Below are 20,187 nucleotides of genomic sequence, written 5' to 3' on the forward strand. Positions count from 1 at the left end.
GGATTTGGATGAAATTTTCACAGATGGTAGATATAGTTATGTAGATGTGCCATTTGTTTTGTTTGACTCGATAGCCCCAGTGTTTACCCCACTAGCCCCCTAAAATGGGTAAATCTTGAACAATGTCCGAATTGGATGAAATTTGAAAAGTTTGTTCATTGTGCCATTTTAGGGCATCGTTTGTTGTGTTTTACCCTGTAGCCCCAATATTTACCCCACTAGACCCCTAAAATGGGTGATTTTTTAAACAATGTCCAATTTAGATGAAATTTGGACAGTTTGTTCATTGTGCTTTTTTAGGGCATCGTTTGTTGTGTTTTACACTGTAGCCCCAATATTTACCCCAGTAGACCCCTAAAATGGGTGATTTTTTTAAACAATGTCCGATTCGGATGAAATTTGGATAGTTTGTTCATTGTGCTTTTTTAGGGCATCGTTTGTTGTGTTTTACACTGTAGCCCCAATATTTACCCCAGTAGACCCCTAAAATGGGTGATTTTTTTAAACAATGTCCGATTCGGATGAAATTTGGATAGTTTGTTCATTGTGCTTTTTTAGGGCATCGTTTGTTGTGTTTTACACTGTAGCCCCAATATTTACCCCAGTAGACCCCTAAAATGGCCGATTTGGATGAAATTTGGACAGTTTCTTCATTATGCCATTTTAGGGCGTCGATTATTGTGTTTCACCATGTAGCCCAATATTTACTGCTTAAGCCACCTATTTTTTAAAAAACGTCCGATTTGGATGAATTTTTGATAGTTTTATGAATTTGGCATTTGTAGCTGTCGAATATTGTGTTTCACCCTGCAGCCCTATTATTTACCCTACCAACCCCCCAAAATGTGTGAATTAATCAACAATACATTTTGACAGTTTGTATAATATGCCATTTTGAGATGTCAGTGTTTTATGCTATTTAGGCACACAAACTTATAACAATGTCTCAATTGCATGAGATTTAGACAGTTTGTACTTTACATAACTTTTTTTTAGGAACACTACCAATCACTGTGTTTGACTTTATAGCACCGTTTCTTATGGTTGTCTGTTTACAACTTTGCGGTTTTGGGGACCCATGAGTTTCTGCCTGCAGAAACAAATCAAGATTATAAAAAATGTTGGCTAATATAGGACCCAATATAAATAAATATAGAGAATATATTACAGTTTGCAGAATAGGTTGTAGTGTATATGCTATAGTAAAATGTGCTAAGCCACCCTTCTAGTTATATACTATTGTGACGCCATACTGTTCGCCCTTAACCATCGCTCTTCTGTTTCACCATATTTGGTAATTACTCAAACGGCAAACATTGTGTGCAAGTTATGTTTACCTCATGCACAAACTGTTGTGATAGCGTCGTTTGTCATAGAATATGACACATAGGGTCATTGCACGTGCACTGAAACCCCCATTGGAAAGTTTGGAACAGTGTAATTCATTGGGTGTAAAACGTTTTTTCCTGAAACCAGGAAAATCCCTACGGGCGGTTGTACACATTGAACAATTGGTAGCTGCACGTAGAGTAAAGAAAATACCCGAACTGACGCTTTATTGTGTCGGGTGCACAGGAATGCCGCTACGTGACTCATTACCACTTCGCTGCCTGGCCCGACCACGGGGTTCCTGTTTGCACTACTGGATTGCTTCGGTTTCATCGCGTCATTAAACAATCGCAATCTGAAGACAGTTCACCGATACTTGTTCACTGCAGGTGGAAATGTTTTTGTTTTTTTAATCGATTTATATATTTCTATAGTGGTATACGACATAAGGTTAGTGATCAAATGTAACATGACTCTTTCCGAGTACTATTGTTTCAAACTAGACATGACTTTATTGACTTTACCGAGCTTCCAAAGGAATATCTGAAACCCTTTATTGCCTAATTTTGTTTACTCACTGAAAACAAAATCTTGTATACTTGACACCATAACTCTTTGTACTAATGCGTTTTACTATGTAGCGCTGGTGTTGGTCGGACTGGAACTTACATAGGCTTGGACATTTTGGAGCAACAAATGATTGCAGACGGTAGAGTGGATGTATTCAGCACTGTACTGAATATGCGTCGACAGAGAATGGACATGGTGCAAAACATTGTAAGTGTATAGAAGGGAGGTTAGCAATGCACAACAATGCAGTGGGTGGAGTTTAACACGGGTGTGTATGTGCTTCCTTTTCAGATTGACAAACATACCCGAAACAACACATAATGTTAGTTTCACCTCACTAGTGTTTAATACTATCTATCTCCATGTAGTTGCTATCAATGTATTGACTCTTGTCTGTAGCAAATCTTAGACTTGGGTTTAAAAAATGGACCCAGTCCCCCGTTTAAATACTTGTAAGCAATGCCCTACCGGGAATTGTTTATTGTTGTCATTGTGCTAATTAAATTACCAAAATTAAATTTAATGCTTCAATTACTTGGTAAGCAGCCTGTGTAACACTTTATTGGTTAAAATCAACTTATCCAGTTGGATTGTTAGTGGGGGTTTAATGTTTTGTTTCGTTTATTATGGGTCCCCTTCCCTGAAGGGAACGCATCTTGATTTCACTCAGTTTTTTTTTCCGGTGAAATTTGTCCATGCACTTTTGGCATGAAATCTTTGGTGGATTTGGATGAAAATTTCACAGATGGTAGATATAGTTATGTAGATGTGCCATCTGCTTCGTTTGACTTGATAACCCCAGTATTTACCCCGCTAGCCCCAAAAGTGTAAAACGTTTTTGTATGTTGCTGCGCACCACAAACGAAAGATTTCTGTGGTGTAATGGTATAATAAAGGCAACAGAACATTTGGTACTTGTGCTTGTGCATTGCTTGGTGAACGTTTTTGCACATGCCAGTTGTAGGGGTGTTAACAGCCTTGTGACGTCAGAAGCGTTAACGAATGTTGCTAATAACACCTCTAGTGGTCAGAATTTTAAACCTCGGCCGATTTGGATAAAATTTTACATTAATGTTGATTGGGTCATTGTGGTTTCATATTCTTTAATTTTGGGTGTAGAACCCAATTAGTTGCCCCGCTAAAATGGGGGAATTTTTTAAAGAAGTACAGAATTAACTGAAATTTGGACAGCTTGTAGAATTTGTCACTTTTAGGTGTCAATTGTTGTGTTTTACCCTGTAGACCCAATATTCACCCTCTAGCCCCCTAAAATGGGTGAGTTGTTTAAAGAATGTCGGAATTAGCTGAATTTTGTAAAGCTTGTAGAATGTACAATTTTAAGATGACAGTTGTTGTGTTTTACCTTGTAGCCCCACCATATACCCCATTACCCCTAAAATTGGTAATTTTTTTAAACAATGTTGAAATTGGATGCAATTTGGATAATTAGTAGATTATGTCATTTTTAGATGTCAATTGTTAAGTTTCATCTTATAGCTTAAACATTTACCCAACAAGCCCCCTAAAATGGGTGAGTTTTTAAACAGTGTCGGAATTGAATGAAATTTGGACAGCTTGCAGAATTTGTTATTTATTGCTGTCGATTGTTGTGTTTTGCTTTATTTTGCCACTATTTACCCCTTTCTTTCCTAAAAATAGAACAATAAATAGGACAATGTGTGAATTGAATCAGATTTGCATAATTTAAACAGTTAGTAGCATGACAAGAAGTGACCACAGTGTTTTTTAAAACTCCAAACTAACTGATGGTTATCTCTTGAAATGCATTGTTTTCAACTTTGCATGTGCGGGGACCCATGAGTTTTCTGCAGAAACAACTGTGGTTATAAAAGACGGTGGTTAATATGGGACCCAATATAAAATATGTGTAGGGAATATATCAACGTTTGAAAATAGGTTATAGTGTATGTGCAATGGCAATATGTGCTGAGCCACCCTTCTAGTTTTTAGTCGTTTTTTTTGGCGTCAATCGGCGTCACTGCATTGGTTGAAATAATCTGGTAAAAACGTCACAGTTCGACATGAGATGATGTTATTGCGAGAAAATACTGAATATCACCTTTATCTAAGCACGTTTGTGTCTTAAACGAAAAATTTGCTTTGCAGAATCAGTATATTCTCATGCACAAGCTGATTGTTGAGATTCACACTACGGGCGACACAGACCTTCCTTGCGACAATTTTGCAGAGCACTGTTCCCGTCAACAAACGTAAATATTTTCTATTTTAGAAAACTTAGTCCTGGACCGAATAAGTTGGGCTCCAAGGCAACATTCTTTTTCATCAAACTTTTTTGTTAACTTATGTTGTCGAAAAAGATATAAACCAAAAGTCTTCATTCCCCCTTCGAAACAATAGGCAACATAGGCATACATTTTGGCCATACAATGGGGCTCAGAATAGTGTATTTTACTTGAAATTGAAATATTACCATTTTTGAATGTATATTGAAAAAATGTATCAAAAAAAATTATTTGCTACAAAACGCCGTTAGTGATTACTAATCATCATCTGTCTTTGAAGTCTCAAAAAGGAATTCGAATGGTTAGATCTGATACCTCCCCTTGAAACTTCGCAGTCGACGGCATGCCAACACGCAAATCGACAATCATGCAGAGATGACACGGTTCTGCCTTGTAAGTTTGTTGGGATTTTTTACTTTGGTGGGACAGTATCGACTAGGAACTGTTTTGTTTGGTCGAGCACGCTCGGTGCATTGTGACGTCACGAACATTCCCAATTCCACGCTAGTTTTGTAGTTTTCCAAAGTCCCTTACGTCACCAGCGGTGTATTAAGCTGTTGTACAGGCCCCAGAAGTACGCGTTTTTTACCATCTAACGCATTAAAAAAGTCATTTTTGTTCTTTGATACCATTTCGATTTTCGGACACTGGTTTCGTATGTTAGCATTGCAAATTTAATGCTCGGGTCAGTTTGTAGGCCTACAACCGCTCGACCGAGCACCGAGCATTAAAAACAGCGATGCTCGGTACCGAGAACTCGGGTTCTGGTTCGGCTCGGCCCATCCCTAGTATCGACCTATATAAGACTATAGTCTTACTGAAGAACGCGTCCAGCAAACTCTTATATTGTCATGTTCTGACTGGCTGATATATTTTCTAACGCTTAAGTCCACTATGTGGTGAAGTCTAATAGTTTGTGTCATATATCACGGGCTGTGGACACATTCCAGAAACTAAGTTATGCTTTTAATGCTCGAAACGCCATTTTCAAATGTTTTTTTTACAGATAATAGATCACTGGTGAATTTAAGTGGAAACGCAGCAAGCTTGTATGAGAACATTGTCTTTATCAATGCGTCATTTGTCCAGGTAAGTTCTGGTGTCTTGGAAAAGGGAAAATATTAGGAAACTTTAGCGAAAACCGTTGTAGCTTTGTTAACTTTGGTATATTTTATCCTAGACTTTATCCTAGAATTGTAAATTGTGCAAATAGCAAGTTGCAAAGCAATAGAGGTTACTAATTTCACCCATCGACATGTCGAATTGAACTTATACGTCCCTGGTGTTTATCGATTTCAGGAGATTTCATTTAAGCAAACCTCAGATTGTAACCCGCTGAACTTTTACACGTAAACTGGTCGTATATTGTCGTACAGCACACTATTGGTTTCATTTCATCAATGCTTTCATGTGTTGTTCAAAAACCTGTCGATTCGAAAAGGTCGAAACACCTCACTCCAACTATGCATATACGCACGATCCTTACACCTAATCGAGTTTGAACTTCAGTTTGTTTACCGGACAATAAAACTTTGTTCATGTTGTTTAGGACTATGAAGGAGCTAATTCAATGATCGTCACACAAGGACCGATGTCGTCCAACATCAACCAGTTCTGGCAGATGGTATGCGATCACAACGCAGCTGCGATTGTCATGTTGACTTCTGTGGACAATGTAAGGTTTTAAAGAACCACAATTTAGTTACTTCGTTTGGAATCGTTGCACTGAAGAAGTCACATTGATTTTTTGTGACTCGAGTTTTGTTATTAGGACCAAAGTTGTGGATATTGGACAGAAAATTTGAACTCCCCGCTTCAGTTGAATTACATCAATGTGACTATGACTGCAAAAACTGACCTGGGTCAGGATATTACAAGACGGGAGTTTTACGTCGAGGAAGTTGAAGGCTCTGTAAGTTTGATTTATTGTTGTAAGTGTCATATCTGGTTATCCATCGAATTTGACCCACTTGTTTTGGCGACAATGTTATTTTTGTTTGGTCAAATCCGCCTATTGCTTATATGAAACCAACTACATTTGGTCCTACAATGTAACCTAAGACACCTGGCAACCCATTACGTAGTTTTCCAACGCCACCAAGAGAAACAAAGAAGTTTCTAAACCAACTACCGACATCCTATTTTTGGTAACTGAATGATATTCTGAAACCGAAAAATGTGCGCAGGCTTTTCCTGCATTTAATCAAGTCATATAAATAATGGCGTGGAATTTCGGTAAACAATGAAAACTATCTAACACGCTCGTCTTTACAATGAAACCCATTCGTTTGTTTCTCACTACTATAAATAAAACAACAACACGAAAAACGGTTCAAACCGATTGTTTATTGTAACACAGGTTTCAGTAACGCATCTTCAATGTGACGTAACCAAGCGTGGTGACGAAAGCACCGTGGTTGAACGTTTCCTTGAACTCGTTTCTCAAGCTCATTCGTTGAGGCAAGAAAATCGTCCGATAGTTGTACATTGCAGGTAAGCAGCTATGTAGGCTACTTCTGTGGTAGTCGTCCTAATGTTATCAATTGCCATTTTGCTATTGGGTTTGATTTTCGCTGAAACGTATCGATAGTAAGAATCAACCAAATCGATCTTTGCCCAACTACTGTACGTATAATTCCGGGCTATATTTGACTTATACTTGCTGTTTAGCCAAAGATTAATAAAATATGTTGAAAATCTCATAACGCAAAACATCAAGCGTAAGTAACAACGCAAGAATCGTTAAAACTTTTTCTCTTGTGACCATCTACTTGATGGTGCTGTTTTTGTTAAACATCCTAATTTTGCAGAGATGGAGCTGGTCGTTCTGGTATCTTCTGTGCTCTCTTCAACCTTTTGGACCGCTCCAGGATTGAAAACAGAATAGATGTTTTCAGGACAGTGAAAGATTTGAGAGACGCCAGACCTTTTATGGTCCGATCATTGGTAAAAGATATTTTTCCCATTCCTGACATGTATTGGAATGTTATTACATTTATTATCATATATGTAGGCTAATGTTTTTTTACTTGTTTTACAGGCCGACTACTTGCTTTTGTATAAAGCTGCACAAACCCATGTATCCGCCCGAAGTATTTATGCAAACGTTTGATGCTGGTGATATTTTTCACAACAAATCTACAAACTAACTCGAATATATGTAATATTTCTATTTTTGTTTAAAAACTATATTCGCTTTAATTAATTTGATTTTGCTTGGAATCACGTTTTCCGTTGGAAACCCAAAACGGTATGACATACAAAGTTGCATTAAACAACTTTGCATGTAGACGTTTATTTGTGCATCCTGTTGGGCTGGACTTTAATATGTATCCTGTTGGGATAACGTCACTACTTGATTGCTTCCTTTTTCAATGAATATGTATACGTGTTCTCTGTCGTATAATGGATACATATGGTGATTCGCGAATAAATTTAGGGATTGCACGTATATACTTGTGCGCAACGCTCAAATTCGTAAATCCTATCCTATTAATTCCTCACAAATATCATGTGTGAATTTTGGAAGTCTGAACCATCTGGTAATCATGCTGTCCACAGATAACAGCAGGGGCGACCCCTTAAACTTATTGGCGCAGTTCTTAACGCGCCTTTCCCCGCGCTCCAAAACTCCAAGACACGTAGCACCAAAATAACGAATTCTTTTGTTAATGCAATATGGGCAGATGGTGACGCTCAAGAGACCATAAGCAAGATATGCACAAAGGCAAAGGCGCTTTCTGCAAAGATGTTTTAATTTAATAACGGCAACACACCAAAGACAACAGTGGCATTTACTCGTACCAAAATATTATAGGACCAGAGTCACATTTATATGCTAGCGATTAGTAGAAGGTCTGTAAATACAGCATCAAATTCAATAAATGTCACCTAACCACATTAGTAGCAAACGGCAAAATGTTAACCAACAATATTCTTACCGCAATAATAATACAGTTAGGTACAGTAGGAATGCGTAGGTAGGTTGACGGCGGCGGCATCCACTTTTGAATCAAGGTTTCACATAATTACAAATCCGAAAAGTGAACAAGATTTTAAACATTTGCTTACCGGTCAAAAAATGCACAATTCAGACAATGGACGACAGGCAACTAATCAGTATCTCACAGCATAATTTCCTATTCGTTATACCTGAAAAAATAATAACAAGCATTAATCCACCTTATAAATGCGTGCAGCCTCTATAATAGCGGTTCTCGAACCGGGGTCCTCCAAGCGATTTCAGAGGGATCGCAAGGAGCTGGAAGTACGCGTTACAAAATAGGCGATAATTAGCGCACAGATTATACTATAGGTTTTGTTTCGATACAAGTGCAACAGTGATGTAATACTGGTCAGAAGAATGCAAAATTTAAAGAGGTTGTTTTGCAATTTTTTGCATGAGCCGAAATATAGGCGTATGTAATTTTGGCATGTTGAGCGTACCGCGCAATGCGTAATACACGTGTAGTCCTTCGAATAGCTGATGTCAAATTCAAGGTTAAACAATTTAGGCGTCTATCCAGATTTTGGACTACGAAAACGGTTCGTATTTGACTGATTGATAATATACGGACAAAACAAATCGTGATCGTTATCAATTTCTGATTTAGTGGTACATATTCTTTTCTTGTTGCAGCGTTTCATAGGGTAGCCTGCTAACACCTTACCTCGCGACAGGCTCTCATTTAGCCAATTTGTAATAGTTGACGCAAAGAGCTAAACTAATGTTTATTAGGCAGGCCAGAGAGGTGTATGGTTTGGACGTAAATTTATTTAAAAATTAGGATAGGAAGTAAGTTTTAAAGTTGGTTTTATTGCATTTTGAATGATAATACCTTACCCCAAAAAATAATCAACATCACAATTTAAGATGATCCGACCGATCACGAACAAGTGTCTTCAGTGATCTTTTAGGTAAAAAAAGTGTCGTTGTTGAAAATGATTTGACCGATACAAGGCGAAGGCATAGCCAGAATCAAATTTCTTGAGGGTCCAATCCTACATTAATGTAGCCAAGTCTATCAGTTGGTTTGAAACACTGCCACATGGTACCTAAAATGTGCATTTTTAACATTTCATGTCCAAGCCCCTTGGTTATAACAATGTCCCGCTGACAAAGCATTATATGTAGGCTACACCTTATATTTGAATATTTCGCTTAGGTGACTAATACACATTCAGTTGCAGCAGACAGCAGTTTGTCATCATTTGCCACAAATCCTACCCATGAATCGAAACAGACGATCACATTTGACAACAAGGAAACTTTAGACTGTGTATGATTCCTACGTATGACTCAAAACAATTACAAAATTGTCCTTCTTAAGGTAAAGCCGTCCTTCTTAAGGTAAACCAAATGTCATGTTGTTGTTGGAGGGAATGACTAAAGTCGCAAGCGCCCCAGCTCCCGCAAAGTGAATAAATTTGCTTGCAAAACCACAAAACAGCGCCAATCCGAGAAGCATTCCTGTCCTGTAGCCGTGTCGCCCTTTCTGTAATATAGAAGTTAGGATAGATTTCAACATCACAAACTTAAAACCCAAAAAGGCATGAAAATCGAGGACATGCATGATGTATGGATGCTAATTTTCATGTAACTGAGCTATTTATATGTTGGCAAAAGAATAATTGTTTTGTACAATTTCTTACCATTGTTTCTGATGGAAAATACCACAGAAAAAGTCCCAACACAACTCCTACTCCGATTCCTAGCACAAGTTCAAGAGGTCCGTGAATGATTTTCGCAATGATGTCACCTACGTGAAAAAAGCCTTTAAATTATCAAAATAAGAATGTTTCCTAAAACGCTAAACCGTATGTTGATCTACCTCACCAAAGAAGGCCAAATTAGTTTTTGTGCAAAAACACTGTAATCCCTTGATAATTAGTTTCATTAATCAATCACTTTATAAGCACCCGGCCATTAAATGTTTTAAACGGGCAGTCGCGTCTAATCTTGTTTACGAGGTTTTGTCAAATCAACCGGTTGAATACACACAAACCTTCTGAAAATATCATTCCCAGAACCACGTTAAAGCCTGTGATGCCAATAACATCATTTAGAGCAGCTACGGCAATGAGGAAAGTGGGAATTCCCCCTTCTACGTCGTAACCCTTGTCCTGGAGGTATAGCAGGGAATGAACGCCACGACAGGAGAGACGGCACACAGAACGAAACTGCTCAGAAATATAAGTATTTTAACAATAGGAGGATGTTTAAAAGACGACATAGTGGCGGTAGAACTGACTGTTTGCCGGTTTTGCCCTTTTTGTCAGTTTTAAACTTGTACTTTGAACTTGTATAAAAGTGCCTAAAAGTCTCAATTTAATGCAAAATTTGGTTGGCAATTTGTGTGAACTGATTTAGCCCATACAAGTCACTTAAAAGAAAGAAGCAAGGATTCATTTGCACCATGTTTAGTTCAATTTAACCTTGCGCAGTGTTATACAACAGCCGAAATATCATTTTCATTGGGTGGGTTCCAATGGGTGACTTACCCGATGACGAATCCCCAGTTCCACGGAAAGCTAATCATTAATGTGGAGAATGCAGCCACAACAATACATTCGATGATAGATGTCGAAATAGCAAATTCCAGGAAAATCGACTTAAGCTTCAAGAGCGCCTGTGGTTTCAAGTACAAGTCAAACAAGTGACGGGCAAACTCTGGCCGCAAGATAACCTTTTGGCCGCTTGGCTCATTTGGCAAACTCTCGCCTTCCCAGTAAACGTCAAAGCGCTTATTGGGGAAGCACACAAATGTCCAAACCAGCTAAAGTTTCAAGGAGTTTACATATTTGACCTGACGCAAGTCATGTGACTGTTATTGTGCACGAAGGGTAAAGGTCGAAAAGAACAGTCTTGCATTTAGTTACATTAATGGATCCGCAAATCGACGGTTCGTCATTTTTGTACACGTCATTATTCCCATTTTTTTACCTTGCCGTCCAGTCCGATTCCAGCTCTAGTAAGTATCACTGTAAGGGCGATCAGACGTAGAGAAGATGACCATTGTGGGTCAATATCCTTAGCCACATCTATGTATGGCATGTTCCGAAGCAAGAAACCCATTACAAGCATTCCTAAAAAACGCAATGTTTTACTAACTTGCAAATTTTAAAATCTTGCGTAAACTAAAAACATCCATTTCGTTTTTGTGACACATGAGACCAAAGCAACCCTCTGCGTGACCTTAAATATGTATAGTCATATTCCGTGTTAATAAACAAAAATCTTACCTAGAAGTGGTGGTAGGGATGGAATTCCAGGCAAAGGAATGTGGCTAACCAACCAGCCTGCTGCCATGCACGATAGTAACAGAATAATGATACCGAACAAATTCCCTCCAGGAAGTGCGTCTTCCTTTGCAATGCTCCAAGGAACTCCCCATGATAAAAACGCCAGTACCACTACAGAAAAAACAATGTTTCAATAATTTGACAACATCACCTATTCTGTTGTGTCAAACTGGTTCAAAGTGATATAATTGTTGTACACTTAAAAATTTCTGTTTGATACAGAATTTTTAGTGCGGGATTTTTGGGCAAATTATGGTAGTTTGACTTCGTTTGTTCGGCCTTTAGGAAAGTGGCTTTTCTAACGTGGGTCGCGCGAAACGCTGAGGGGTGCCGTTTATGTTAATTTCACTTAAAGTTTAAAACCATCTCATCACGCTTTGATTTTTGATGTGAAAACATCAAAAATAATACCATGCATCAACAAATAATCCAAAAACCTTAAGTATACAGCCAGAAACGAACGCTTCACGGTTTAAAGCAGGTGGAAGCTTTTGCTTTCTTTTTTTTCATTTTAGCAGTTACTGTGCCATAAAAGTGCTCAAGGTGAAGTAATTTTACATCTAAATAGTTTGACTTTCACCATTTGGAAAACCCTAGGCTAGGTCATCAGAGTAAAAGAATACGCGTGGGCTCAAAGGCGGATATATCAGCGATTTTGAACTTGTCAACGTCGTTACATGACAACTGAAAAGTTTTAATTAACCACTGAGGTCGATTGAATACCTTCGCGATAGGCGCTTGTCTGGTTGTTAACAAATATTTGACCTCATCAGGTAAACCTGATTGCGAAATGTAGTAGCAAAAAACAATCGTATGAACACACAAATGGTAGTCACAGCGTCGGTTCTGGCAATAAACAAGGCAAGCTGGTGCCAGACTCTGGCATTTTATTTTTCAAAATCGGTTTCACGTGAGCTGCGGTCAATTGCGCATGATCATGTTCCACCAGGTTTAGTCTCGTAAACAACGAAATTAAATATTTTTTACACTATCTAACTTTATTTTCTTGATTTAACAACGAAATGAACTTCATCTTTATGCCACGAGTGGTACTTACTGATGCAAATAAACTTTGCAAGTTTTCCATGAGGTGGACAAAGAAATAGCCATCTACATTTAGTTCCACAGGAGTCTTCTTCGTGGGGTGGTCGAAATTCTGGGTCATGCAACATTGGCAAAGATGGGCCAGTCTATCGCAAAACGACTCTAAAAAACCCAAATTCTTGACTTTGGCTTATTGTGTCACATGGCACACGTAGTAAAAAGTATCCCACTTCGAACGTTATCCTTTTCTTTAGTTTTTAAGAAAGTAAACCAAACCTACGTGAAACATTGTATCACTGTTGCATACCTTTGCTTTGTCTTATGGATCCTGAGCTGTAGGAAGAATCGGAATATAGCTTTAACAAGGATTTTCTTTCCTCTCCACCATTGCTGATCACAATCGCATTTGTTGAATTGTCTTCTAGGGGCTTTTAAAAGGCGACATTTAAAAATCGAATTTACGAAATTCGGTGTTTACAAATACCTTTCTGTAGGGTTTGTCTTCAACGTCCAGTACAGTTTCTTTGATTACCGCGTCTTCGTGCATGTAGCCGTTTCCGGAATGTTCTCCCGACACAGCAGGGCTTGGATACGGGGGCATAACGAATCCCTCGTCTCGGTTCATAGTTATTTCGGTGTCGTTTGAACCCATTTGCTTCGACAAAGTTATGTGAAAATGTAATTCTATTTAAACGCCGATATAAACGGTTTGGGTGCCCGCTAACAAACTAGATGAAAAATATTGTCGTTAAAACATTCAACAAAGTTGAGCGCGGTTAAAAATCGAAATAAGATTTGAATAGCGGTACTGGTTTAAACATTAGCTGTCGCCGCTCAAACAATAAGGCTCGGATATACTAAAACATAATGCAGTCATAGTGTACACTGATTTGTGCACTGTCAAAGTATACGGACTTTCGTAGTATGACCAGTTGTCAGGTCAGAAGAAGGATCCGTGTTACAAGATAAGGCCCATCAAATAATCAAATAACAAAGCTATGTTTGCTTTAAATTTGTTAACAACGGAAACAAACTTGTCGCTACATATATAGGACCTTACAGATTGGACGTCAAATCACGCGTGGTGTAAAGACTGCCGAACGTTTCTAGCTATATTAAAACGTTAAACAGCTAATAGTTACCCACTGAAGCCCTATTTTTTGCATAAAAATAAATAAAAAAGGGACAAATATCCCCTTAGCCTATTTCTACAAGTGCAATTATCAAACACGCATAAGCGAAAAATATTAGCTTGTCTGCTTAACGTCAGTTTTATGCTCATGTGGTTTCCTAAATAATTCCTTAGCAAGAACAACAATTCGCGCGATTTTTGATCAAATGTTGGGGCAACGCAATCATTTTGACTTGAACACCGACAGACGCAGACAAAATTCTACCTCCTAGATTTCCTGCGCCCCTGTTGTCAAGAGTAACGTTTTTTTGACAGTTTTTCCAAATAACGCAACTTTTTGTGCAAATATATTACGAGCAGTTAGTTTACTTTATTGAAGCAATAGTTCCTTACTTGTTATTCTAAGCGACATATTCGCGATGGAAGTTTCGCATACTGTTTAAAAAACCCTAGTCACCAACAAGTTGCGCGTCCTTATCTGAGTAGACGCAACGATCGACCCGCATTTATATTTGACCTTCGATCACCTCCGACCCGCTAACCTGCGCGCAATATTTGCTAATACGTGTGTACGATAAGCGACTGGCAATAAAGTGGAGAGCGGGAATTTATATTGTTTTTCTCCGGGAAACAAAAGCACTGTATTGGGCGGCGTGGAACGCAATTGCTGTCAGATGTGAAATAATGATTTATTTGCCATCTTTCAATCAAAGACAACGAAGGATCTAGGTCGCAACGAAGTCATGAGACGGGTATGTTATTTGACATACGTTTATCACCTAAAATTAATCTTGTCACTAGGTGGTGGTATTGAAAAGTTTTCCCCGCTTTTTTCTTAACGGGCAGGAACTTGGCCGAACGGTCTGGCGCGCCTGACCCATATACAGACATAAATACAGACAAGTAAAAAAATTAACATGTAAACAGCCCTCAAATTAATGGTTTGTGAAGTCGTCAATGAAAAGTCGTTTAATTGCATTGAATACTAACATATGTGTAACTTATTGCCAGAAAAACCCGTATTTGCAACGAAGTAAATCTGGGACAGAAAGTGTTGCAAGGGCGTACACAAATCGAAAAAAAGTGTTGTGTATTTCATTTTCAGTATGTTCACACGTTTTTAATTCTGCCTTCCTATAGTTGGATGTAATTTACGAATTAAAGGTTTTGCAATATACTTAGGTAGTTGAAAACCGCGACAGAATTACACGGAAAATACACGCATAACTGAATCAACAGCGTCAACTAGTGCCATTAAATTGTAAATGGGTTAAAATTTTAATAAAAGACAATAAGACTGTTATCGTCAATGTTTCACACCGTACGGAACGAAACCAAATAACGTTATTCGTTCTGAGCATTCGTCCTGGACCGATATTTTCATTTCGTTTCGGTCTGACCGAAATAAATTTATAACGGTATTTTTCGGTATTTCGGTCTTAACAAAAGAACATTTCTACGGTTTTTGCAACAATTAAGCGAAAAAAGTAAGAAAGTTGCAACACACAAGAATTATTGTCGGTAGTTGTTATGTCACATAACATAACGGCGCAAAATTTTTAGCATTTTTTTTTTATTTTTTTTATTTTTTTTTTTAATTGTTGCATGTCAAATGTCCAGAACGAAATACCGTAAAAAAATAACGGCATTTCGTTCCGTTCCGGTATTTTGAATATTTTTATTTCGGTATTTCGTTCCGGTATTTGAGCCAAAAATTATTTATTTCGTTCCGGTATAACGTTCCGTTCCATTCCGGTATGAAACTCTGGTTATTGTGACCGTCAGTCAATGTTATGACATTTGCTTAAACGAATGAAAGTACATTTCTGTGATTGTTTTGCGCAGATGCATATTTAACTACAACACCTTATTGCCCAACGTTGTAAGCACGTGCACTAAGATAATAAATACAATATATACAATAGCATGTGTACAGGGTGTGGAAACTTGCAGATAATAATCATGTGATAACCGATACGTAACGAAAAAATGTTTGATCTAAATTTAGTAGTAAAAGTTAAAATGACGTTAACCTTTTGTCGAATCCTCCGTTTCAGCAAAGTTTCGCCTTTACGTGATTGCAATGTGAAGTCAACAAACATAAAAAAATATAATGTAGTTGGTAGTGATGAAGAATTTGTACGCTTTAAACATAACAAACATTTTTTATATTAGAAAATGTTAATTCTGCTAAAAAGATATACAACTAAGTAGAATACAGGATACATTTGTTATGCTGCAACATTTAAGTCTAAGGGTAATCATGACCGTAAACGACCTTTTGTTTTCGGTTACCACGATCAGTCATACAGTGCGGGTGATGACGCATTATGACGGAAATTGCGTTGAACGTGGAGTGCGTGTGCGTTTCTTATACATCTACACTTTGGTTAGTTTCTTACTAACAGTGAATCACTGTGAAGTAAAGGAGTTGAATATAAGATAAACAGAAAAACTATTGAAGGGTTAGAACTTATTGCATACAAGTGTTATACCATTGAAATTAATGTCAAAAGGCGGCTGCCTCGTACAGGTTACTAATGGCCAAGTGTGTGTATGTGTTTAAAATCACTGTTTTATTTGATCTTTTAGCATATAGATTTCAAAGATAGGTAAAAAAGATTGATTTTACTTAGACATGTTGTATTAAAGTTAATTGTTTGATGAGTTTTTACGTGATATTAAAAACTCGCTTAAGCGTCGCGCTAAAAAATGAGATTTAACATACTGCATAGCATTCATTTCAGTATGTTTGGTCAAAACAAACCTCTGTTAAAGCTTGTTTTTAAGATATTTCTTCAGCAAATAAAGTGCAATTTCCATTAGATGTATACGAGATTAAATTAATTTTTGACCCAAAATGCTTGGACTTACTTTGATGTTTGCGGTTTTCTCTGCAAATCAGTGTAGCAGCGGTCTGACATCAGCACAGGGTAAGTTACATTCCGGTATTGGTTTGTTTAATTTAGCAATGTAGCCTACATCCTTCCCACCATTGCCGTCCGCATTACAGCTTTTTGTTTACCAAATGTCCCCAGTCTGTCCAAATTTATGTCACACTATCCTCGGTCGCAGGTTGTGCACTCCTGTTTCTTTGCACGACGATATTGATCAAACGAACAATCAAGGAATAAAAATAAACTTAAACAAAATGTAGCCCTGAAAAAAGTTTCAACTGAAAAGTGTAAGCATCTGAAAATATACGAAGAACCTTCAAAATGTCAAATTAAAATTAGGGTGTGGGTGTGCGTGTGTGAAAATGGTAATGTGTGTAAAACACTAAAAAGGTGTTTTCGCCATAAAAGATAAAAAAGGTTAAATGTTGAAATAAAAACATATCGGATGTCGGATGCGTACAAGTACTGATGGCGTTGTTGGGCGCGAAGAAGCTTGGATGGGTAAGCACTTTTTTCCAAGGAATGCAGCCTGACTACGGTAACTATAGCCAGGTGATTGTTTCCGTCATGGTAGTTGGTTTCAATTTGGCGCGTGGTGATACCGGTTTTGTTGCTTCTTGTTATAATGTGACATGTAGTCTGCAGTCTGCACCAACTATTTTTGTTAAAAAAACTTTACGGATAACATTTTGAATTGTAATTTATTTTGCGCAAAGTCGCGAACATCGTCTGCAACCTGTTTAATGTCACACAATGTATTTTTGTTTGTTTTTTTAGAAAGACTGTAGCCTATAAAGAACAGCTACACTGTACTATAGTTTACTAAAATTTTAAAATATTTTATAGTATACTAAAATAGTATAATACAGGTCATGTGTCCTTTAAGTCTACAGCATCAAGTCAGCCACTGGTGAAAGCATTTGGTTCTGATGGGCGAAACCTTTTTTCCTGACTGACATGCCATGACCATCACCATTGGGAACATATTGCTCAACTTTAACAATTTTGCCTGCCAATTACAAAAGCAACAAAATGGTGTTGAAATCAGGGACAAGAAATCAACCAATAAGGGTGGAATTCACCAAGCAAGATTAACTTAATCTGGATTAGGCCTTAATCTAGGATTAACTGATCCAGGATTAAGCACCTGGATTAGTTGGTATTCACCAACCAGGATTAAACCGAGACTAGTTAATCGGTACTTTAATCCCGATTAAGTTCCTAATCCCCGATTATGCTGAGTCATAGTCATGGCCGCATGGGTTTTAGGCAATTTTAAAGATGTTTTGATTTGTATGAAGGTGTAAAACTGTGTGTTTTGGGATTTTAAACACTTTTTGGCGTTTTTGTATATATACCTACAAGCCATTTATTGTGTATTGAATGGTTGGTACTTTTGCATTAGACACAGGGTATTGTATTACTGTTTTTGTTAGCAAACCCAAACAACAAAATATGCCTTGAACAACTAGTATAAGTTTATTAGAAAAGGATATTTTGCTTTCCCTCACTGAAACACATAAAATGTCGTAGAAAGCTAGAAATCAGACCATGTTACCAAATGGAAAACTTGTCAGTCTGATGATCAACTTTAAACCAACAGTGGCTGCAACTGAACCAAACTGCATTGGAAATGTTTTCAGAATTTTGTAACATATGATATATATATATCAAAATTTTAGTGAAGTTGATCGGGGATCTAAGGAACACTGGAAGGCGAGGGAAGCCTAGCAGCTGTGGCTATACAGAAAGGCTGCAAAACAATCCACCTTTCATTGAAAAAGCTCATAATAAGAGAGGTCATCATAAGAATGTTTTGTGTGTATCATCCCTGAACAATCTGTGAAAGAAAATCAGGGCTTCGAGCCTAACCACACACCCCAATACTACTAACTCTAGGTGTTTGCTTGTAAAATTGATGTTCATTTTATTGATTTTTTTAGCAGTAAACTTCAAGTTCTAATCCTTTTTATGTTTGTTTGTTTTCCAATTGAACACAAAGCAGAGAATGCATTGACTTTTGCCAAAAGTGGCAGTAAAAGCACATTCGCTACTAACAAAATAAGGCATAATTAGCACAATTTAATTTCACAGATCTTTGGACTTCAGGGATAAAAACTATAAAATCTTGTTTTGTATGCCTAGGGCTGTGAAAAAATGCAAAAAAAATAATTCCCTCCCTGTTTGGCATTTTATGTACCAAACTAAAAATGTGTTAAGGGTTAAGGTTGGTTAGATCTATTCTATATAATTAAGAAACCCAGGGGGGTGCAAAAAAAAGAAAAAAAGGTTAAGAACCACTGGTCTACATTCTACAGGCAGTCAGAATAAAGATTACATATTGTCTGGGTGTTGGTTATTACCCATTGATAAATTAATCATTTCTCCAACCAATTACAACTTGGTTGTCGAATACAGTAGTACAAACTTTTTTTTTTCTTGTATGATATTTACCACAAATGACATTTGAAGATAGTTTATATAATGGAAGCTGTTTTTATGCATGCTGAGTGCAGATTTTTTTCTTGGTACTATTGGGTTATTTTTACATTTTGTGAGGAAGACTCAGTTAAGGTTTAATTAACATCAGGAGCTGAATATACCAATAACTTGAGGTTTTTGTTCTAATTGACAAACCTGCCACATCTTTCAGCAAATGTGTTTTTGGTATTTTTGTTGGTAAAAACCTTCTCACTACGGTCAAATTTTACTGTACCTATTTCAATCAAATTGTATACTTTCAGTTTAATATTGTAATAAAAATGAATATTCCTTATTTTCTTTCTGAAGTTTTTGAAAAACTGATGTTTGTTTATTGATTCATTTACAATACAATTTCAAAATCAATATGATTACCTAATTTGCCTTTTTAATGACAGCCACAGGCTTGTACTCCATATAACTAAAGGACTCATATTTTATGTGTGTTTAATTTATGAATAAAACAGCCTTTTGCAATGCACTGGCACAAACAGTAAAATGTTACAAAACAGAAATGTGAAAGAGAATGTGAAACATGGATTTTTTTGTTTAAAACAAAAATATGGCTTCTGTAATTACAATTGTATGATTAAATGCTTTTTTAAGAAAATCGCAAAAATGTTTGCTTCAAACTAGCCAGTAAACTGTGTTTTATGTTAGGATATTAATGCATGATCAAAACATTGTGTATGGTGTAGTAGGTTCTGGGTGGAGTTTATACCAAAAATAAAAAGACATTTGCACAGCTTTGTGGTCTTCATTTCTCAGAAAAAGTTTCCATTTAAAAAGGGAGAACAGTTCCGTTTTGTTAGTCATTTAAGTCGCAATATGGCTGGGTCTCCCAACTGTGTTAAAAATTCGATGTTGAATAAAATAGTTCGAGTATATATATTAAAAAAACAGGACAGTGAAGTTCACGAGTAGGAGCAAAACTTCATCAGAATCAACCCTAACATTGAATCTTTTATATGGGAGTGTTTATACGCATTTAATGTTTAATAAGTACCTCAAACTCCTTTTGAGAGCGTACACAATATAACTTACCTACCTAAAACCAAGAACACAAACTGGCGCCAGTTTGTTTACAACGGTATGTGACGTCATAATGCGTACATTTTTATTCATGGTAGTCAGGCTGCATTCCTTGGAAAAAAGTGCGATACAAGTG

At 37.2% G+C, this 20,187-nt stretch overlaps 1 protein-coding gene, 2 long non-coding RNA genes and 1 pseudogene across 7 annotated transcripts in view; 2 read left to right on the top strand and 2 right to left on the bottom strand.

The window, feature by feature from the left end:
* LOC145202667 (uncharacterized) overlaps positions 1-7,614 on the top strand; it is a 54,121-nt gene extending 46,507 nt beyond the window's left edge. For all 4 annotated transcript variants that reach the window (XM_080075680.1, XM_080075678.1, XM_080075679.1 and 1 more), the window contains 10 exons: positions 1,576-1,718; positions 1,971-2,106; positions 4,027-4,130; positions 4,444-4,556; positions 5,170-5,252; positions 5,713-5,838; positions 5,935-6,075; positions 6,523-6,656; positions 6,974-7,109; positions 7,204-7,614. In XM_080075680.1, coding sequence (XP_079931806.1) covers positions 1,576-1,718; positions 1,971-2,106; positions 4,027-4,130; positions 4,444-4,556; positions 5,170-5,252; positions 5,713-5,838; positions 5,935-6,075; positions 6,523-6,656; positions 6,974-7,109; positions 7,204-7,275 — 1,188 coding nt within the window. In that variant the 3' untranslated portion in view covers positions 7,276-7,614. The remainder of the gene's footprint in view (positions 1-1,575; positions 1,719-1,970; positions 2,107-4,026; positions 4,131-4,443; positions 4,557-5,169; positions 5,253-5,712; positions 5,839-5,934; positions 6,076-6,522; positions 6,657-6,973; positions 7,110-7,203) is intronic.
* Positions 7,615-8,742: 1,128 nt separating this feature from the next.
* LOC145202669 (sodium/hydrogen exchanger 9B2-like) lies at positions 8,743-13,531 on the bottom strand (annotated as a pseudogene). The gene is made up of 9 exons (XR_013853317.1): positions 12,994-13,531; positions 12,817-12,937; positions 12,523-12,671; positions 11,406-11,576; positions 11,107-11,249; positions 10,665-10,792; positions 10,169-10,343; positions 9,816-9,922; positions 8,743-9,658 (listed from the first exon to the last, which is right to left on the bottom strand). The product of XR_013853317.1 is annotated as a sodium/hydrogen exchanger 9B2-like (transcript).
* Positions 13,532-16,810: 3,279 nt separating this feature from the next.
* Positions 16,811-19,385, top strand: LOC145238852 (uncharacterized). Its single transcript, XR_013862196.1, has 2 exons — positions 16,811-17,090; positions 17,425-19,385. It is a non-coding gene; the product is annotated as an uncharacterized LOC145238852 (long non-coding RNA).
* A 97-nt stretch (positions 19,386-19,482) lies between these two features.
* Positions 19,483-20,185, bottom strand: LOC145238853 (uncharacterized). Its single transcript, XR_013862197.1, has 2 exons — positions 20,068-20,185; positions 19,483-19,864 (listed from the first exon to the last, which is right to left on the bottom strand). It is a non-coding gene; the product is annotated as an uncharacterized LOC145238853 (long non-coding RNA).
* Between the last annotated feature and the right edge of the window lie 2 nt (positions 20,186-20,187).

Source organism: Phallusia mammillata, chromosome 7 (genome assembly GCF_965637545.1).
Source record: "Phallusia mammillata chromosome 7, kaPhaMamm4.hap1.1, whole genome shotgun sequence".
In the NCBI taxonomy this organism is placed as follows: domain Eukaryota; kingdom Metazoa; phylum Chordata; class Ascidiacea; order Phlebobranchia; family Ascidiidae; genus Phallusia; species Phallusia mammillata.